General features: G+C 43.5%; 1 protein-coding gene across 2 annotated transcripts in view; it reads left to right on the forward strand.

The window, feature by feature from the left end:
- LOC107121644 (lipase member M-like) overlaps positions 1-19,377 on the forward strand; it is a 24,518-nt gene extending 5,141 nt beyond the window's left edge. The window contains exons 2-10 of one of the 2 annotated variants that reach the window (XM_015424602.1): positions 1,810-1,921; positions 3,954-4,071; positions 4,668-4,869; positions 7,663-7,772; positions 8,675-8,814; positions 10,082-10,228; positions 11,747-11,818; positions 14,563-14,628; positions 18,535-19,377. In XM_015424602.1, the coding sequence (XP_015280088.1) occupies positions 1,810-1,921; positions 3,954-4,071; positions 4,668-4,869; positions 7,663-7,772; positions 8,675-8,814; positions 10,082-10,228; positions 11,747-11,818; positions 14,563-14,628; positions 18,535-18,768 (1,201 nt within the window). In that variant the 3' untranslated portion in view covers positions 18,769-19,377. The remainder of the gene's footprint in view (positions 1-1,809; positions 1,922-3,953; positions 4,072-4,667; positions 4,870-7,662; positions 7,773-8,674; positions 8,815-10,081; positions 10,229-11,746; positions 11,819-14,562; positions 14,629-18,534) is intronic. The other variant, XM_015424603.1, reaches the window with a different exon arrangement.
- Positions 19,378-19,839: the final 462 nt, after the last annotated feature.

Raw genomic sequence — 19,839 nt, forward strand, 5'->3', positions numbered from 1 at the left:
TGCTCAAGGTCATCGTCTTTCCCAGCTGTTCCATATATGGCCGCGCTCTGTTGGGGGGGGAGTCAGTTTTAAAACTATCAATAGTCAATTATAGTCAATTATGGAAATAGCAAACATTTTTAGTCTTTATTAAATTTCTACCATTTCACCCCACTTTTTATAATGGGCCTCTTGCCCCCCTCCTGGTGGAGGGAAAAATTGAGATCATAGAAAGAGTGGGGACTTGCTAGCTCTTTATACATCCACAAATCTTATGTCAGTTTATCTCCCAAAACTCCAATACCTCTTTAAAATCTCTCTTCCTCTTGCACTCCTTTTAGCAGTTTGTTGGTATTTTGCCCAGGCATTCCCCTCTACTCTGCCAAAACACCGCCAAAGTTGGAAAGTTCTCCCTTCGGTTCTGGCCAGTTAAGTAGAATTGGGGAGATTTCCCAGTCACTCTTTAAAATCTCTCTTCCTCTTGCACTCCTTTTAGCAGTTTGTTGGTATTTTGCCCAGCCGTTCCCCTCTACTCTGCCAAAACACTGCCAAAGTTGGAAAGTTCTCCCTTCGGTTCTGGCCAGTTAAGTAGAATTGGGGAGATTTCCCAGTCTATTAGGGGCTACAAATGTGGCAGTCTTTGCTTTGAGAACACAGAACAGTTTCTTTCACTCACGTTTATGTGCTTGATTTAAAATCCACTTGTCAGTCTCTTGGCTCATAGTAGCAACAGCTTTACTCACCACAGTGAGCTTCTTCCTCCGGATTGCTTCAGAGCGAGCTAATTAGGCCTCCCAGTGAGTTGCCTTCTCCCTGGGACCTCAGCTCAAGTCCCCTGCCCCCCACTGCTCCTACCCTGGAGTGTGGGGTGGTCTCTGATTATTCAGAAACCCTTTAAATCTGAGGAAATGAATGGTTGCTCAGAGCTCAGCTCTCAGGCGACCACAGGCACTGTGCTCTCCCACACACTCCCTTGTTTGAATGTTGTTTGGAGAAAATTCTTTTAAAGCAGTGCAGAGGTGCAATAACAGTGGAGTCACCCCGAAAGGACAATAAACATATGTGGATGTGCAAAAGTATGCTAGCACTCTTGAGGTGTGAAAACGACACCAAATGTAGACAGCCTTTTTGAAGACGGAGTCAAAAGGCTGGGACACCAGTGGGAAAGACAAATGCAGATTCAGCCTCTGAAGGAAGGCTGTGATGAGTTAAAGAAGCAATGACAGAGAATATGCAAGTGTCGTCTGCTCCCTCTGATTGCGTTTCCCACACACATGAAAATGTCTTACATTTTCATGCTATTGAAGACTAGAATGATTATTTTGTGAGACTGGCAGGACATATTAAGTTGCCATATTGCACTATTTGTAATGTATATGCAGGTCCTGGACTCAATCTGTGTTAATGAGCGGATGTTTTGGAGGTCATTAATTCATAGGTTGTCATAAGTGGCAAGTGACTTGACTTAACATGGGCACACAGATTCAATCATAGCGGCACTAGGGGAAATGAAGGGGGGTGTTTTCTTTTATCAGTGAAAGTTTGACCTGTACCATGACCTTTTGAAGCTACACTTATAGAAATTTAAAACCCAGACCTTCCAGATTCAGAGGCTAATGGTACTTTTTGGAGTGCCAGTACACATTCAAATCATGCGAGCAGAGTCTGTGTAGTCTGCAAATTCATTTTTAACCCAATATTGCAATCCTTGGTTATACAGGAGTACAAGTTCAGCTTTTGATCTAGAGAGGAACATTTTTTTACTGTTAGCTATGAAAATGTTGATATTAGCTTTTTCCTGTTTTCTCCCCACACCCAATTGTTTTACAGAAGTAAGATGCGGTGGTTTTTTGCAATAGCATGCCTAATACAAACAACTGTAAGCTCAGAAGAACTCACCAGGAGCAGAAGAGATGGGAATCCTGAAATTTATATGAATGTTGTAAGCTAAATAGTCTAATAAATATTTTAGATACAGTAGAATAGAAGGGGGGGGTCTGAACTGGGGCTGGGATACATATTTAATTTGAAGGAGCAGAACACAAGATGCACTCTTTTGGTTTCCTCTAGAGTCTATAACAATGAAAGTTTGGACACTGATGAACTGGGGAAGGGGGGGCAACTTTGAATAGAAAAGACAACGGATATATACATAATGTTTGTTTTGGCTGTCAACAATCTTCCCAGTCCTTGAGCTCATACTGTTTTGGATTGGCCATGACCTTCAGCATGCAGCAGACTGCAAGGCAGCCAGGAAATGATGTGAAAGTTTGGACACTGATGAACTGGGGAGGGGGGGAAACTTTGAATAGAAAAGAAAAAGGATATATACATAACGTTTGTTTTGGCTGTCAACAATCTTTCCAGTCCTTGAGCTCATACTGTTTTGGATTGGCCATGACCTTCAGCATGCAGCAGACTGCAAGGCAGCCAGGAAATGATGCATTGACCTGGCAGGCCATAATAATAAGATGAGAAGGGAGAGGAGAATGCAGGAAGAGAATGCCAGACACAGGCAAGAATAAGAACTCCATGGGAGAGAGGATTGGCAGCCCTGGGCTAGCAACCCTCTGGAGCATTTGGAGGCAGGGCATGGGGAGGGGGAGTGCTGCTGATGCAGTGATGTCACTCCCAGGTTATCACCCAGCATTAATATCACCACCCCAACACTCTAGGAATATCCCAGTCTCCCATAGGAATCTCCCAATCTCCCATGAAGACTGGGGAAATTGGTATAGCATCATGAACATAGCGACTGGGAGTGACATCTTTTCACCTGCACCATCATCCCACCCACATTTTCTCCCACTGTAAGAAAGGGAGAGAGAGAGAGGAAGCCACTGGGAGAGCCAGTGGGTGCAGGAAGTAACCTGGTAAGCCTAATGGGAGAGGACAGGCAAGGGAATGGCTCTCACTTGTGATCAGTAATCAGATAACCAGTCCTGAACACTACCAATGTCCTACAACCTTGGAAAGGCTCCGGTGGATGATGGAACTCCTTATAGGAGCTGTGTGGTGAGATTGTCTCACCCTGTTCTGGGGTTGATTGAGAAAGGAAGGGAGTAGGAAGAGGATATGTACAGCTTGTACTTGCACTGGGATCACTGATCTGGGGGGGAATGAAAGTGCCTGAATTAAAAAAAGCCAGAGCAAACTGTCAGCTGTGTTCTCATATCCTCATTAAACAAAATGGAACCAAGGAGTCCAGATATACCTCTACCTCAGTTCTCAAGGGTGGTGATATTGAGAGTATGAAGGATGCAAAATCGAAGAGTAGGACCTTCTTTTTGTATTTTCTATGATGTATAATGTTAAAAGATACTCAGAGATTCCCAACACTATGTACTAGTGTAGTTTCTGTTGACCATTTCTGTAAACACTAATGTTTTCTGTTCCGTATTTTCTGTTTAGTTGGATAGTTAAGCATAAGTTTAAAAAGGTAAAGGTAAAGGTTCCCTTGCTCGAAAGCCAGTCAAGTCCGGCTCTAGGGTTGTGGTGCTCATCTCCGTTTCAAAGCCGAAGAGCCAGCGCTATCCGAAGACGTTTCCGTGGTCATGTGACCGGCATGACTAAACACCAAGGTGCATGGAACGCTGTTACCTTCCCACCGAAGTGGTACCTATTTATCTACTTGCAATTTCTTGCTTTCGAACTGTTAGGTTGGCAGGAGCTAGAACTAGAGATGGGAGCTCACTCCGTCATGGGGCAACTCGGGTCTCGAACTGCTGAACTACTGACCTTCCACAGCCTGCAGTTCAGCGTCTTAACCACTTGAGCCACCGCAGCTCCAAGCTTTACCTAGTATTAAAACACAGTACAAATAATTAACCTCTGCATTTCCTGCTTCAGTATCTTCTGTCTGCCAGATACATTAAAACATTTTCCAATTTTCTGCATGATTTCAAGAGTTTAGTTTTTTTTTCTTTAAAACATTTTCCAATTTTCTGCATGATCTTAGTTTTTTTTCCTTTCAGAGTCAAGTTATTTCCTTCCGAGGATACCCCAGTGAGGAGTATGAAGTCTTAACAGATGATGCTTATTATTTGACAATAAACAGAATTCCCTGTGGAAGAAAAAATCTTAAAAATGGAGGTATTCCATTTTTTTAAGTATGGAAAATAGTTCTAGGCTATCAAAGAAGAAGGAAAAGTTTAAGAACTATAAAAAAATGTTAATGCAAGGATTGGCAACTGCTAAAGCTTTTAGAATCCCTGTCCTTCTGTTCCAAATTTTCACTAGTTTGGAACTTGTAGGCTTGGAACCTAAGTTTGACCAGTTCAAAACAGCCAGAGGTTCTCTCTCTCAACAGAGACCTTCATGGCATCCAGCCAGCTATTTTAAATCAAAGCTATCATTAAGACCATGTGGAATATGCATTCCTCAGGCTAGGCACTGGAAAGGTAGTGATGTTCTTTTGGTAGCACTTGTTAGTTGAATTCTGAAGTTGATCTGGGAAATAAAATAAATATGTATAATTTACTTAACAGTATCCCGGGGTTGTCATCCTAACTCTCTGGAAATTTCATATAGACTTTCAGTTATGGGGCATATGAATGTGTTAATGCAAACTGTGAGTTTTGATACTAGGGAGAAATTCTAGCATGTTAAGTATGGGGGGGATTTCATGTCATGAAGTAGAAATTCTCATCTTTTTCAAAGAAATCTCTCTCTGTCTCTTTGCTGTAAAGTAGGTCCAAAGCCTGTTATACTACTGCAACATGGAATATTTGGAGATGGTAGCTATTGGGTTGAAAATATGGCCGACAACAGCTTCGGTTTCATATTGGCAGATGCTGGCTATGATGTTTGGCTAGCCAACAGCAGAGGATCAAGTTGGTCTCAGAAACACCAGAATTATTCAACTGACCAAGAGGAATTCTGGGACTTCAGGTGGTTTGAACTGAATAAGTCACAATTTAAAATATCTTTTACCTTTACGGGTCACTGTTAGAAAGTACGTGGCATTACCCAAACAGATAGTTGTGATATAGTACTATTGTGAATGCAAATCACGTAGCTGAAATTACAAAGCCTGTCAACCTGCAATTAAAACCTATTGATTCTCACAGCTTTAGGGAAAACAGTCATGGGATCTTGTGGGATTGCCAGGAGAAACTCTTCTTGCTGTATATTACCTATCTCATTTTAATCTTCCAAAGGTCACAGAGCATTTTGTCATCACAACAGCCCTGTGCACTAGATTAGGTTTTGAGAAATAGCTGGCCCAGAATCACTCAGTGAAGTTCATGGATGAGGAAATCATTCAGCATCCCTGATTAAAGTCCATCATTCTAACCCCTGCATTACAGCAGTCCAGTGACCACTCCAAAGAGGAACCAAAGGCTTTGCCCTCAACAAAAAAAAATGGAAGGAATGAATCTGGACTCAGAGGAGATGCACACTCTCTCAGCCCAATTTCTCCTTCTATGCATTGGCCACTCAGGAGAAGGGAAAACACAGTGTCCTTTCAGCCATTTGCCAACCAGGGCTCCTTTTGTGTTGGAAGAGGGAAGGAAGTAGTAGGCAACAAGGGGGGAGCAGAAACTTGAACACTCCAAAATAAAGGACAAGGTGGGAAAAACCTGCAGCCAGCAGGGGGTGGGGAACAGAACCAGTGTGATTAGAGGGCTGGGGGGAGGGGAGATGAAGGGATTTCTCCACCACTGCACGTTTTCATAGGTCCTCCATTTGTTTTCCTATATTACTGATTCTCATTTATTTCTGTAGGAGATATTTAGGCATGTGCTCCCATTAAAATAGGTGGGACAAAATACTTAACTTTCTCCAAATCAAGTGTATTGATTTTAAAACAGCCACATTTCACATGAGGAAAGAGTTCTCTAATGAAATTAGCAATCTCATTTGACTCAAATAGCCTGCTGCTTATAGCAGAATTCTCTCTTGTACTGAATTAACATTCATGCAATGTTCATGACACAGTACACTCCCCTAGGACTTCCACACTACCTGACTTCAGACAGATATAATAAAGGGGTCCCCCTTTTGAGGCAATGAAAGGCAACCATGTTTAGCATTAAGTCTTATGGGACAATTGGTAGGACAGATTCCAAACAAACAGTAACACAGACAGCAGCGTGCAGTGGGTGGATTTGGCACTGAGGCTGCTTAACCTCAAGAACAGCAGCATGAAGAAGAGGCAGACTGACAAGGCAAGGGCCTTTTATGGCACAAGGAAAGCAAGACATCTGGATAAGCAGGGCACAGCAAGAGGACCATGTGGGAGATTTGCATGGCTGAGGTTAAGGGCTGGAGACCACTGGGCAAGCCAGGGAACACAGACTGCAAGAGAAAGTTTGGAACAGCAGGACAGGCATTGGGAGGAGCAACTCCTACCCCACAGTCTTCCAGATTGGAATACCAAACACATATATGTAATCCTAGTGGCTATAGCTTGCAGACAGCCAAGAAAGCCTAGAGTGCCACCTCTCAAGGAACACAGTTTATGTCTCTACTAGGAAAACAGTGGTGGCCTTGTAAAAGTGAAACCAGTTGAGTTGGGGAGGGGCAAAGACTGCAATAATCAAAGAAACAGAACAAAGCTAAAGAAAATCATGGGGTTTTCCCTCCATTATAAGCTGTTTAAATGGGAAATTTGTTTCATCTTCATTTTAAGTACTATAATTACAAAACACCCTATCTCCCTTATATATAAAAGCCAGATGGTGATGGCACTTCTCTAGAACATTCCATATGCTCCGGAATTGGTTGGCGTCCTGGTGTGTCACTCAGAATCTGCCCCTATCCATTGGCTGCATTGCTTGAGTCTCGCCTCCAACATTCTAAACAGTTTGCTGTTCCTCTCCCCCCCATAGCCAGTCAGAACACAGAGGTTATTTGCATATGCAGCCTCATTGGCCTTTGCCTCGGAACACAGAGGTCGTTTGCATATGCAACTTGATTGGCTTTTGCCTCTAACATTCAAAACAGTTTGCTGTTCTGAGGTAAAATGTGTCCAATCTCCTGGTGAGGGCTGGAGATCCCTCCGAATTACAACTGCTTTCCAGATGGCAGAGATCAGTTCCCCTGAAGAAAATGGTGGGCTCTGTATCCTTATATGCTGCTGAGGTGGCCCCCGTATGACAGCCAATGTGACGTAGCAGTCAGGACTTCAGAGCACGGGAGAGGCTGCAGGTGTGTGGGGGGTGGAAAGGTGGAAAGGTGAAGAGTGAGGGGGAAATAAAGGTAGGTTGAGGATTGGCTGGGCAGGAGATAGGGTTCCCAACTCCAGGTGGGAAATTCCTGGAGATATGGGGGATAGAACCTGGAGAGAGTGAGGTTTCAGGAGGCGTGGGACCTCGGACAGGTACAAAGCCATAGACTCCACCCTCCAAACCAACAATTTCCTTCTGGGGAACCATCGTTGCCAATCTCCAGGTGAGGGCTGGAGATCACTCAAAATTACAACTGTTCTTGAGGTAGCAGAGATCAGTTCCTCTGGTGAAAATGGTGAACTCAGTGTCATTATACCCTGCTGAGGTCACCACAGCAAATTGACACTGAGTGTCCAAGGCCGGGGCACCCGCCCAGAGCCTCTTTCCACAATGAGCCTTTTCCCTAGTTATTTAATTATTGTAATTAAAACCAAAAGAAACACACAAGTCTAGGATGAACCCATCTTCTTACACTGTACTAACATCCAGGTATTGTTTATTTTTATTACAGTTTCCATGAAATGGCCATGTATGACCTTCCAGCAGTAATAAACTTTATTCTACAGAAAACCCAGCAGAAGGAATTGTACTATGTTGGCTATTCTCAAGGTGCTTCTATTGGTAAGCTAAAATAGAATAACATAGACATCCTTGTTCTGAAATCCTGTCCTGTATTTCTGCATCATTGGTTCACTGGGCCTAGAGTTGCCAGGTTGTATTATCCCTCCAGTGGGGGAATTGGGGGGGGGGTGCTGGGAGGGGGAGGGGCTGCCCCAACGTGATGACATCATACAGAGTTCCATCATCCTGTCAGGGATGCTGCGCCTTGTGTGTATGCTCCCCCCCCCGCTTTCCTCTAACCATTTAAAGAGAATGGTTGTAGGAAAGTGGGAACTGCCTGTGCCTGCCCTGCAAGTCTTTGCTGCCTGCTCTGTGAGCCACAAGATCATCTCTTGAAGGGCAAGCGCAAGCAGCTTCTGCTTCAAAAGAGCATGGGGGGGGGGGGAGAGAGAGAGAGAGAGAGAGAGAGAGAGAGAGAGAGAGAGAGAATGACAGTAGCTTTCCCATGTTTGATCTCAAGATCTGCTCTGGACTGAATGCATCGATTCTGTTCTCTAAGATTTTCCCTCATTAAACAGATGCTCAGCTTATGTTTTAACTGCCGTGTAGGGTTGTTGGTACCTGAAATAAAATAGCATACCCAAGCAGGCAAAGTCCAGAATGAATCTGAGAGTGAAGTCCCAGTGCAGAGCCCTGCAGTTTTTAGCTATTCCAAGGGCAGAAACTATGATAGAAAACTATTTGTTCCCTAAAGTGTACAGCTTTTAAAAATCTGAAGAAAAAACTTACTTGCTTTTTGCTAGTATAGTAGCTGGTCCAGAACCAAAGCATATCCCTCTTCCAGCCAGATGGTAACCTTACCTAATGACATTTTACCCATTAGGTACATTTTTGAATAGATTTCGCCAAACTTCAACATACTTATTAACAGATCTTAAAGCCTGCTATCCTTTCCCCCCCAGGTTTCATAGCATTTTCTGCCATGCCAGAGCTGTCTCGAAAAATCAAAATGTTTTTTGCCTTGGCACCTGTGGTTTCTCTTAAGCATACTCCAAGCCCTACAATAAAGTTATTATTCTCCCTTTCTGAAAACTCCATCAAGGTATTGACTCTCTTTTGAAACTGCTGGAATGAAAGGAATATAAAGCTGTTGCAAACCCGAGAATCCTCAATTCCAAACCTGTGGTCTGCACCCTTTGAATGGAAAGCACAGCATTGCTGGAGGACATTCCAAAGGAGCCTCTCCTCAGAGTCTGATAGCTGTCATTCAACACTGAAGGCAGTGCACTCTGCATGTGCCCAGAGGTTCTTGATCTTAAAATGAGAATTCTTCCTTTTACTCTGTAGACATTCCACTGGAACTCTTTCTCCCTGGTTCTCCCCGGACCAGCAGTGTTATACCCTTCTAAGTCAATTGAAGTCAATTGGCTTAGTTGGGAGTAACTCTACTTAGGCTGGCACTGCAAAGCTCCCAGAACCTTATCTCATCTACATTAGGTGCTTCTGAGGGTATCTTCAAAGGTGCAGACGAAAGTCATCAAGCCCATGTCTTCTCCAATTTAAGTACTCCTCATTTAATAAAAGCCATGGTGTAGCCTGATCTCATCAGATCTTGGAAGCTAAGCAGGGTCAGTACTTGGAAGGGAGACCACCAAGGAAGACTCTGCAGAGGAAGACAATGGCAAACCACCTCTGCTTCTCACTTGCCTTGAAAGCCCCTTGCTTGGGGTCACCATAAATTGCTTGTGACTTTACACATGCATATGTACGTAAATAGGTGCATGTGAGGTCCACCTCACCAGATGCTTTGAGACTGGGAACTTCTTTCCAGATAAGAATGATCTGAGCTACTATTCAAGAGTATTGTAAATATATGGACAATGCTTTCTTAACCCTACCCTCCCAACAATAAAGGGAGATTATTTTCAGTTCATGGATAGGTACAGAACGCTCCTGAGGAATTCTTTCAATATTACCAAATTTGTTTTATTTTTACTCAAGATTTCTTGGAAGCACAGAAACCTCAGCTTTGCTTCAAATTGTGCTTTTGGCACAATTCAGTGGGAACTCTAAAAATAAGCTGATCAAAAGACTGGCAAAATCCATTAAAAGTTATTCTGCGCAAGCCTCATTAAAAGGAATGGGGTCTGTTCAAGAGCACTACTAAGCTTTGCAGCCTTTCTGGAAACAAGATTCAAATACTTTATTGAGTCTCTGGGCTAAACTTTAGCCCCTGAGACAATTTTCTGTGTCATATACTAGGTGGGACAGATTTAAGAAATAGCGACAGGGCAAAGGAAGTCTTTAAAGTGTGCACAACTAGTCTTGCAAGGAGTTTGATGTAAAGTATGCCTAATATATTTCTACAGGGACTATTTGACACCAAAGATGTGGTTATTTGGAATGCGCCAATGAGAAAGCTTATCATCAGGCTATGCAACAATGCATTCATGAAGCACATATATGCCCATTTGCTGTTTTCTCCAAGTGGATTCAACGCCACGAATTTAAATATGGTGTGTAGCAGAATATAATAGTTGCACAGAGGTTTGTTCTTACATATGGTATTAATTTGTTATGTTATTTTATTTTCTGGGGGGAATTGGACATCAAATGGAATAAAAAGTTCTTTAGATATTTAAGTGATCTTTTGCAGGGCTGTTTTGTGCCTCTTTAGTGCTCTGCTGTTATTTTGGGTGCTTTTTTCGGTCTTCTCTTTCTTTGCTTTGTGAGTCAAGGATCAATTGATGAACATTACAAGGTCATGGAGTGTGTAGTAAATAAGATGTGATTGCATGCTGACATGAATGAAATCTAAGTTCTCCTACTGCCTTCATAGTGTGTGGGGGGGCAGGGAGAAAGAGTATATCCCTGTGGTTTAGGCAAGGGGTATTTTTCCTTGTTGGGTACTGGCAGTTTCATTGGCTGAGGACAGACTGGCAGTATGAAGCGGGAGGGAGGCGAGGCAAAAAGACCCGGACCAAGTTGTGCTAGGGATTCCCAGTCGCACTGCACCTACTAATATCGGGGAGGAGGCACAAGGGAGCGTTCGCACTGTTGGCCCGCCCCTGGCATAGGCACGGCTGTAAGTGGCTTTGCTTTACTCCGGCGACGTGCGCCTATTTCTCAAGCTTTTAGCATGCACCTATTTCTCAAGCTTTTAGAAAGTGGGATCAACGCACTCTCCAGGGTTTGCTACCACTTTCACCTGGTACTTTTTTAATGCGGTAGGGAATAATCATAGGACGGGTTGAGTACAGCTAGGGAATGCCTGACAGCTGTGCCTGTGTGAACTGGCCCCTTTAATCCATTTGTGAAACGTTCCTATATCAGGCCAAACTGCCAGTCTGAACTCTGCCATTGTTAGTCAAGGGGTATTCTCCCTTTTTTTGGTGCTGGTAGGTTCATTGATAGCCATACTGTTCCTATATGACCTTTGCTCTGATCCGACTGTAGCTGTGCTTAATTATGCAAGATAAGTTGGGGGGCATTATGTAACAGAGATACAATCAAATGCACTTCTGAAGCTGTAATGTAAGGTGACTATGTTGACCAAAGAAGAGAGGAACCACTGAAATGTGGTGCCCCCGATCTCCATTATCAGCCACCAAGTCCATAAAGATCGCACAGAACCAATATGAACTTGGGCCTCCTAAGTCCTTGTCTGACACCCCAAGAACTGGGCCATGCTGACTAGAAATCTATATTTTCCTATCCCTTCAAGGGAGGTTCAGTGGGATGTTATTTACCAGAAAAATCATTTACCTCTATGCCATGAAAAGCTTCATGCTATTTCCACACATTGCATCTATTGTCCTGCCCTAGCTATGTCTGTGTTTTTAAATAGGTGTTCAATAATGTTTAAAGATGCGGGGAAGGTTAAAACATGGGATGTTTGGTTCCACTCTGCCTCACCATTAGTGTTTCTCAGATAATGTTATTTTAAGTGCAAAACTGCAATAAACTGTTTCACTTCAATTGCATTTTCCCACTCATAGTTATCTTTTAAGTTTCTTTTTGATCTTCCTCTGTAGAGTCGAATGGATGTATATGCAGCTCGATTTCCTGGTGGTAACTCTGTTAAAAATGTGTTACACTGGCATCAGGTACAGTTTGCTATATTTTTAGTTAGTTATTGTGGTCAAAAAGTTAAACACTGATATTGGCTGAATACCCCTTTTACTACTATGGCTGCACTATCAAAGTTTATTCTGTGCAGGGTTGCCAACAACCCGGAGAAAAAAGAAACGTCCTGTGCGTTTGCTAGAGGCTTAATAGGATATGATTGACCAGGTGATGTTATTAACTTCCCATTATGAAAAGCTTCAGTTGATCATTTTCACTCAATATGCCCAGGGGTGTAGCCAGCAGGGGAGTGCAGCAGGTAGCACCCCCATCACAACGCCCCCCCCCACAAAAATAAGAGTGGCGCACCCCCATGCCAGGCCAGGGAGCTGACCTCCCTGCTGGTGTCATTTGACCTGTCATATGGCACAGGTCACATGACACCAGCAGCCAGCAGAAAATGCCTCCCGTGCTGAGAAGGGGAAGCTGGGTCCAATTGCTTTACCATGGAGACAAGGAAGCATGCTGGGTCCTGGGGCCTTCTCATTTGGCCACCTGGCTCGATCTCGCCAGCGCTGTAAAGCCTTCTGACTCACAGCCAGACAGGCATGTCTTTAAAGGCCACCAGCTCTTCCCTGATGTTGTTTTAAAGTGGCTGCTGCCTCTGTCTCAGTCTCCCCAGCTTAAGATGGACTCACTTTTTCTCCAGGTTACTAGAATACCAGACCTTTGAGGGGAGCAGTTTTTGGCATCAATTAAAGTTGCTTGAGCTTCTATATATTTAAATCAATTGCAAACTGCTACTCTAGCACTCAGAGTTAATGAAGGCATTCACAGGCTTTAAGGGTTAAAACTAACACTTGAATCAAATTTAGAATTACTTGTCAATGTTGCTGCTGGGAATAAGGCTGGATAGGATCATAACATCCAGCACCAGTCGGCATGCAAGAGGCTGCATTTTCCACTATCCACCCCACCCCACCAGCCCACAGTTGCCTGGTCAGCCTTTTATCATCTTCAGCAGATACCCTTGCTTACCTATTTTTAGGATGATGTGCAAGGCCATCTTCTCTCAGTGGGCTTTGTCACTGTTCTTTGTGTCTGATGTTGAGGGCTGCATTACAAAGAAAATGAACTTATCATTGGCTGGTTATACCTGTATTGATGTTGGTTATGTTTTTTATTATATTCTTTCTGCCATATTGTTAATTACTTTGACTCTCTGGAGAAGAAAGGGATATAAATATTTTAATAGATTTGATAGGTACTTCATAAAAATAGGATATTAATATCCAAATAAATAAATGGGAAATATAAATACCAAGTGCTATTATTCCATCAGAGAAAGGTGGCCAGCTTAATTGCAAATACCCTTAATCAAATGTGTAACAGAGAAATAGCTTGTTCAGTTCCAATGGGATGCCAAGACTACTTACTATTGAATGAAAGGTTCTTGGATGAAAAATATTTTTATAAGTATGTGTTCAGTCAAACTTATATGTTGAAAGCAAACTTAGGTTTAATGGTGTGGATATTCTTCCAGGTTTTTTTCCTGCTGCTTCCAAAGGAGATCTGGAGGGAGAGAGAGATGGGTGCTGCCAGCATATGGAGGGGACCAGATACTAGAATAGATATCATTAGCAATATCTGTTTTTACCAATTTTGTGTTCTTGTTTTTACCACCTGAGGACTTCGGGGGTGGAGACAGGAGACTTTGGAGGTGGCACCTAGCAAGGATGTGATGTCACTTTGTGCCATTGTGCCCAGTGATATCACTTCCAGGTCAAAGGTCAGGTGATGGCACTTTTTAAGCTCCACCCCTTCCGATTATGTCATATCCTGCACCAAAAACCACCCCTTCCTCTGAAGTCACCTTGGGGCTCACAAGCATCTGACATTTAGTCTATGTGGCTCTTACATGAAGCAAGTTTGGCCACCCCTGCTATACACAGTAGCAGTCTATAGTCCCTGTTCCTTTACCAAAGGATCTTACATGAAGCAAGTTTGGCCACCCCTGCTATACACAGTAGCAGTCTATAGTCCCTGTTCCTTTACCAAAGGATCTTTCTGAAACATTTTGTTACTGTGCAGCCCAAAACTCCTGTGCAAAAAAAAAAAGGCCTTTCTGAATAATTCAGTTTTGCATAGTTTGCACTAAGTCAAGAGGGTGACAGCCTTCTTGACCTCATCAAGCAGGCCATTCCATAAGGTGGGTGTCACAATGGAGAGAATGCACGTGTATGGGCAGGTGTTGATTTTTCACCATTTGCAGGGTGGCATCTACAGGAGATCCTGTTCTGAAGAGCAGAGCTATCATGACAGAGTATAGGGGTGATCCTGCAGATATGAGGGACCAAGGCCATAAAAGGCTTTGTATGTGATAATCAATATCTTGAACTGAGCCTGGTAACTGATGGGCAGCCACTAGAGTGACTACAGAATGGGCATAATACGCATGCTCCACCTAGGTCCTGGTAATAACCAAGCTGTGGCATTCTGTACCACTTGGAGTCTGAGTTGAGGTTGTGGGGAGACCTATTACAATATGTTACAGTTGTCTAGTCTCCCTGTTGCTATGACATAGATCTAGGTGGCCAGATTGGCTGCGTCAGGATAGGGGTCCATCTTCCAGCCTTGATACATGTCTGACCTTGCTGTAACTTTGATATGTTTTTTTACTTTTGGATTTTCTATAATGATCCTAGAACGTTCTTTTCCTTCATGATATTCAGAAATATGTATCACATGATGGCACATGTTATGTTTCCACCAACTTTTTCAATAGGTGGGAAACTCAGATTTATTCAGATATTTCGACTATGGGAGTGAGAATCAAGCAAAATATAATCAGGTAAGAGACAAAATTTTCTTTGTTCTTTTTGTAAATATTCCTTTATTTATGTGATTAGAAGCTTTACAAGCTTTACAAAAGTTGCAAGAAAAAGATATCATTAATCCCATTAGCTACAAAGAGAAAAATCCTTAAATCTATACAATATAAATATATACAATACAAAATAACCAATTGTCAATTAAACATTCCATACAATCTAACATAAAGCCCAGACCTTCCTAGCTGCACAACATTTTAATTTTTTTTATGAGAAGCACAGTATTTTCAAAATAAGTAGAAGGTACATTGAAAATATTTATTTAGCACTGGTGAGAGTGTGGGCCACTGGGGGGATACAGACTGCTTTACAGCAAATAATGCTTGCATTTTCTCCTGTATGTAGCTAAGGAAAAAAAATGGTGGGAATCAATGCAGTCACCACCTCAGTAGAGGACTGGGGACCGCTAAAAACAAAACAAAAAAACACACACACACAACCCCAAAAAACAAAAACAAAAAAAACCCTGTAACTTGTTTGGGTATGAGAGCCTGCCAAAAATGCCCATTTAATACTTGCATAAAATATTTTTTTACAAACTGCAATAATAAGAGGCAGCCTGGAAAATATGGCTCAATCAGATGCTATGGAGTGTCCATGAATAGCAGCTGTATTTATACTTGACATTATAAGCATCATTTTGTTACAGTGCATTGTGTAATGAGGGTTGTTACAAAGAAAGGCCAGTGTAAAAAAACAACCAGTCGAAGGGTTATCAGTCCACTCAGGGTGGGTGGGGACCACTTCCAGTTGCTGATAGATTGACATGGTAAGAGTTACAAAAAATCTAATTGTGGAAAGTGTGGTGTGAGGCAAGACAGGAAAAATAATTGGGCACTATGAAGACCATGTTAGGTACAATTAGTTCAGCTGTACCTTTATATGGTCTTGTCTGACTCCTCCTCCAGACAGGGTCTAGAGCCATCATGCCCTAAAAATACCCTGCAGCAATGGTGCAGGTCTCAGAATATGGAGAGGAGATCGATTCACTGCACCCCAGGGCCCTCTCTCTCTCCTGCCATCTTCTTGTCTCTCAGCAGCATAGGAGAGGCCTGGCAAGGGTTGCCGGGTCCCCTTGTCACTCCAACAGGGGGATTGGGGGGCGTTCCAGGGTAAGCAGGGATGCCCCAAGCCCCACCCTAAGCCCTGCCCCCAAGAGTGACCACCCACACGCCACCCGTCTCCCTCCCCTCCAGCCCAATTTAAAGGGCTTCAGCTGATCTGTGGGGACCATGTGCCCCCCCGACCAGCTGGAGGGCCCTTTAAATATAGCTGGAGGGAGGGAGGCAGAGGGGAGGTCGTGGGCCGCACACTAAGTTCACAAAAAGACCCTTTAAAAGGTCCTTTTGTGAGCAGGGTGGGGCCATTGCACATGGGGCTGGGGGAACACAAACAAACTACTCCGCATGTGGCAAATTTTCTAGCAGTTGTTGTCAAATCACATGACAACTTTTGCAGTAGCAACCCTTAAAATCTTCCATGTTTTTATGTGGAACAGGGTTTATTGTGGGATGAGGATTTGCTGTTTATGACTCCAGTTGCAAAAACAGTGAAGATAGTAAACAAACAAACAAAGGGCTTCCTGGCAGCAGCCATCTTACCCCAGCCTGCCCTGATCCCCTTGAAGCTGGGGCAGGACACTGTTGGGCTGTCAAGACTTTCCTCAATGGCTATCCGCCATGGGCCCTCTCCCCCTTAGCTCCACCTTCTACCAACCCTTTTTGAGGCTGTCTCTTCTGGTCTCCCTGGCTCTGTGGAGGGCAAGGCCCCATGGGCCATCATCTGAGCCAGTCCAGCCACTCAGGCTGGGTGAGGCCTAGGGCTGCCAAATCCCTCCGGGGGGCGGAACACCCCCCCCAGAGGCCCATTCCCCGATGCCAGGGAATCGGGCCCCGGGGGGAACCCCGCCCCAGCGTGCACATCACAGGGAAGGGACGTCATGACATCAGGCACGCTGGGGGCGGGGCCACGGCCATACAAGGGAAAACTCTATGATTTTCCCTTGTATGGTCGTGGCCCCGCCCCCAACGTGCCTGGCATCATGACGTCACTTTCCTGTGACATGCATGTGGCGCGCGTGCGCTTTGCGCGCGCATGCCGGGAGCCAAACTGGAGTCCCCCGCCAGAAGGGTAAGTGCCAGTTGGCAACCCTAGTGAGGGCAACCCTAGGCAGGGCTGTTCAAGTGATGCAACACTCCTTCCAGTGTGGCTGTTTGTCCTAACTGGGCCCAGAGCTGCCACACCTTGCTCAGAGCTTTGGCAGGGCCAGCCATGGCTGTTTCCAGCCTGTGTGGGGAGAGTGGAGACCATGGCTCATCTCCAGCCCCTAAGGGATATGGTGCCATGCTGCCTGTCATCTTCTCAAGCTGTGGTGAATACAGAGGAAGGGCTGCCACTCCTGGAAAGGTCTCCATACTGCCCTATTGAATTTTATTATTATTATTTATAGGGCAGTAGAAAGACCTTATGAATTCACTGTACTCTTATGTGGTATGAATAGTGCTCTATTGATTTTGAAAGCCAAATAAGCCCCATTCTATCCACAACCCACCCCTGAAATCACTAAACTCTCTGTGGGTGGTCAAGTTAAACTTTATTCATTGTTGGCACACTAGATACTCTTGCACCTTCACATCTCCAGACAGACCCATGTCTCTTTGGGATATGCCAGCAAATCTTCATGATATACTGGTAAATAGCTTAGGTGTTACCCTGACCCATTCAGAGTCTGGGCTTAAGATTTCTCCGTAAATCTTCTACACTGGAATCTGTGGAGTTTAACACATTTTAACTTCAGCTGGATCATGCCCAGTCTCTTTCTAAAAATGTCTTCAATATATTCATGGGATATGAATGGCTTTGCATGGACATAATTGCCTGAGGATTTCCTGTCTTAGTTGTCAAAGGATCATTTAGCATAAGTTCACCTTAGTCTTTTTGAAGTGTAGTGGCTTAGACACATGTAGAAACCACTAATATGGATGTAGTGATCAGCATGGTTTACTGGTACACAACAAAGACAAAGACTACTGGCCGGCCAGCCAACTATATACACACCGGGGGACACTCCCCTAGGTCCGATTGGTGGGTTTAAATCTCCCACCACGGTCCTATTGGTTCCCCAGTGAAGAGACTAGGAGCCTAGTCCCCATTGTTCTTACAAAGTCAAGCTCAGGAGTATTCGCTGGCCCCTGGTGGCAGTCAGTGGACATAACACTTATCTACAAAACATGCATCCTGCCACACAAGCACACACAAATCCTTGTCAAATCTGTAGGCATAACTTGGGTTTTTTCATATCAATTGATCTTTTCTCTACATTGCTCAACAAAGCACCCAAAATTATAGAACAGTTTTGAGCAATCATGTTAAGAAAATCAACACAAAGACTGAGAGAAGTTTCCGAATGTGTACTCTTGCATTGTTAATTGAAAATATGTTGATGGACCACAGTTGTTTTATACTCCCCCCTAAAGAAAAGATAGTAGACCACTGAAGCTTGGAATCATATCACATTCATTCAGAAAGAAATTCTTACTGAGAGCCAGTTTGGTGTAGTGGTTCAGTGTGCGGACTCTAATCTGGAAGAACCGGGTTTGATCCCCCCCTCCTCCACTTGCACCTGCTGATGTGTCCTTGGGTCAGTCACAAGCTCTGGCACAGCTGTTCCTGAAAGAGCAGTTTGTGTCAGAGCTCTCTCAGCCCCACCCACCTCACAGGTGTCTGTTGTGGGGAGGGGAAGGGAAAGGAGTTTGTAAGCTGCTCTGAGACTCCAAGGGAAGGGCGGGGTATAAATCCAATCTCTTATTCTTCTTCTTCTAACCACCCTCAGATATATTATTTACATTATATTACTTACTTTTTAGCCCAATCCTCCTTTATATAAAATTGAAGATATGGCAGTGCCAACTGCAGTGTGGTCTGGAGGAAACGACTTGGTGGCAGACCCAGAAGATATAAAGGTTTTACTTCCTCGGATAAGAAAACTCCTTTACCATCGTAACATTTTTGACTGGAACCACTGGGATTTCATCTGGGGTCTCAATGCTCCCCAGAACATGTACTCTAAAATCATCAAGTTCATGAGGAAGTCTTTATAAAGATATTTTGGCACAGTAGATTTTATTTTTGGTCATAACACAAATGTATTTTATGCAGAGGTTTTGGGGACCAATGTTATGAGGGGAGGGAAGACCATGAGCTTAAAAAAGCTTAAGGAACTAAAAGTTATTGGAAAACTGTAAGAGGAAACAACAAAAATCTATTTTATGAGCCACCAGCAAATAGGCTTTGGTCTTCCAAGGCTTTGGTCAAACAAGCTCACAATATATATGGGTTCTTTTTTTAACCCCTGAGGCTCTGGAGCTTCCCTGGACCTGCACATAGTTCAGTGTCTTCTTTAAAAATCACTTTGCAGGGATGTTTGTTTAGTTTTGTTTGTGTTATAATTAATGTCTCTAGCCAGGACAAAAAATGGACTTTAGGTAATATGTTCTGTGCATGTTCCATGCATGTACAGAGTCTCATTTTTTATTGTGCCCATTTAGAACTCTGAATAAATTGATGGTAGTGCTCATAATTCACGAATCAATGACTACCTAAGGGGGGGGGGTTTCACCAATCTCTAGCTATAACTCACAGTTTACACGAGTAGGCATATGGGTGTTCATGAGAAAAGTGTATGTATTCTTGTCTGTTTCCCTGTCTCAGAAACCAATAAACACATTGTTATTAAATGCAGAACAACATGTGGCTTTAGTTTTCATGGCATTGAACACAACAACCCAAGTCAGTTGAGTCCCTGAGATTTTATTCTGGAAAAAGTTTCAGTTTGTTCACCGTGTTCTTTAGAAGTTGGTTTAATTATTTCTTAACCAATTTCCCTTGATTTCCTGTAGACATTAGACAGCACAAGAAACAAGACAGAAGCCTGCGAATTCCCACAAGGCAAAGGATAGGGGAAAGAGAATTTCCTAGCACTGTATTCTAGGTTCTGCCCTCCCGAAGCACTGGAACCGTCACAGAACATTATGTTGAAATCCTATCTCAGTCAATGATTGACAAGGATACCATGGTCAATGCTAATGAGAGTTTCAGAACAATTAATAGGGGCAGGTTGTCATCAGTTAAGGCAGATTACCAACAAAGGTATGGTAACAAAGCCAGGTTGA

This window comes from Gekko japonicus, unplaced genomic scaffold, assembly GCF_001447785.1.
Source record: "Gekko japonicus isolate JY-2015 unplaced genomic scaffold, Gekko_japonicus_V1.1 scaffold422, whole genome shotgun sequence".
Taxonomy (NCBI): domain Eukaryota; kingdom Metazoa; phylum Chordata; class Lepidosauria; order Squamata; family Gekkonidae; genus Gekko; species Gekko japonicus.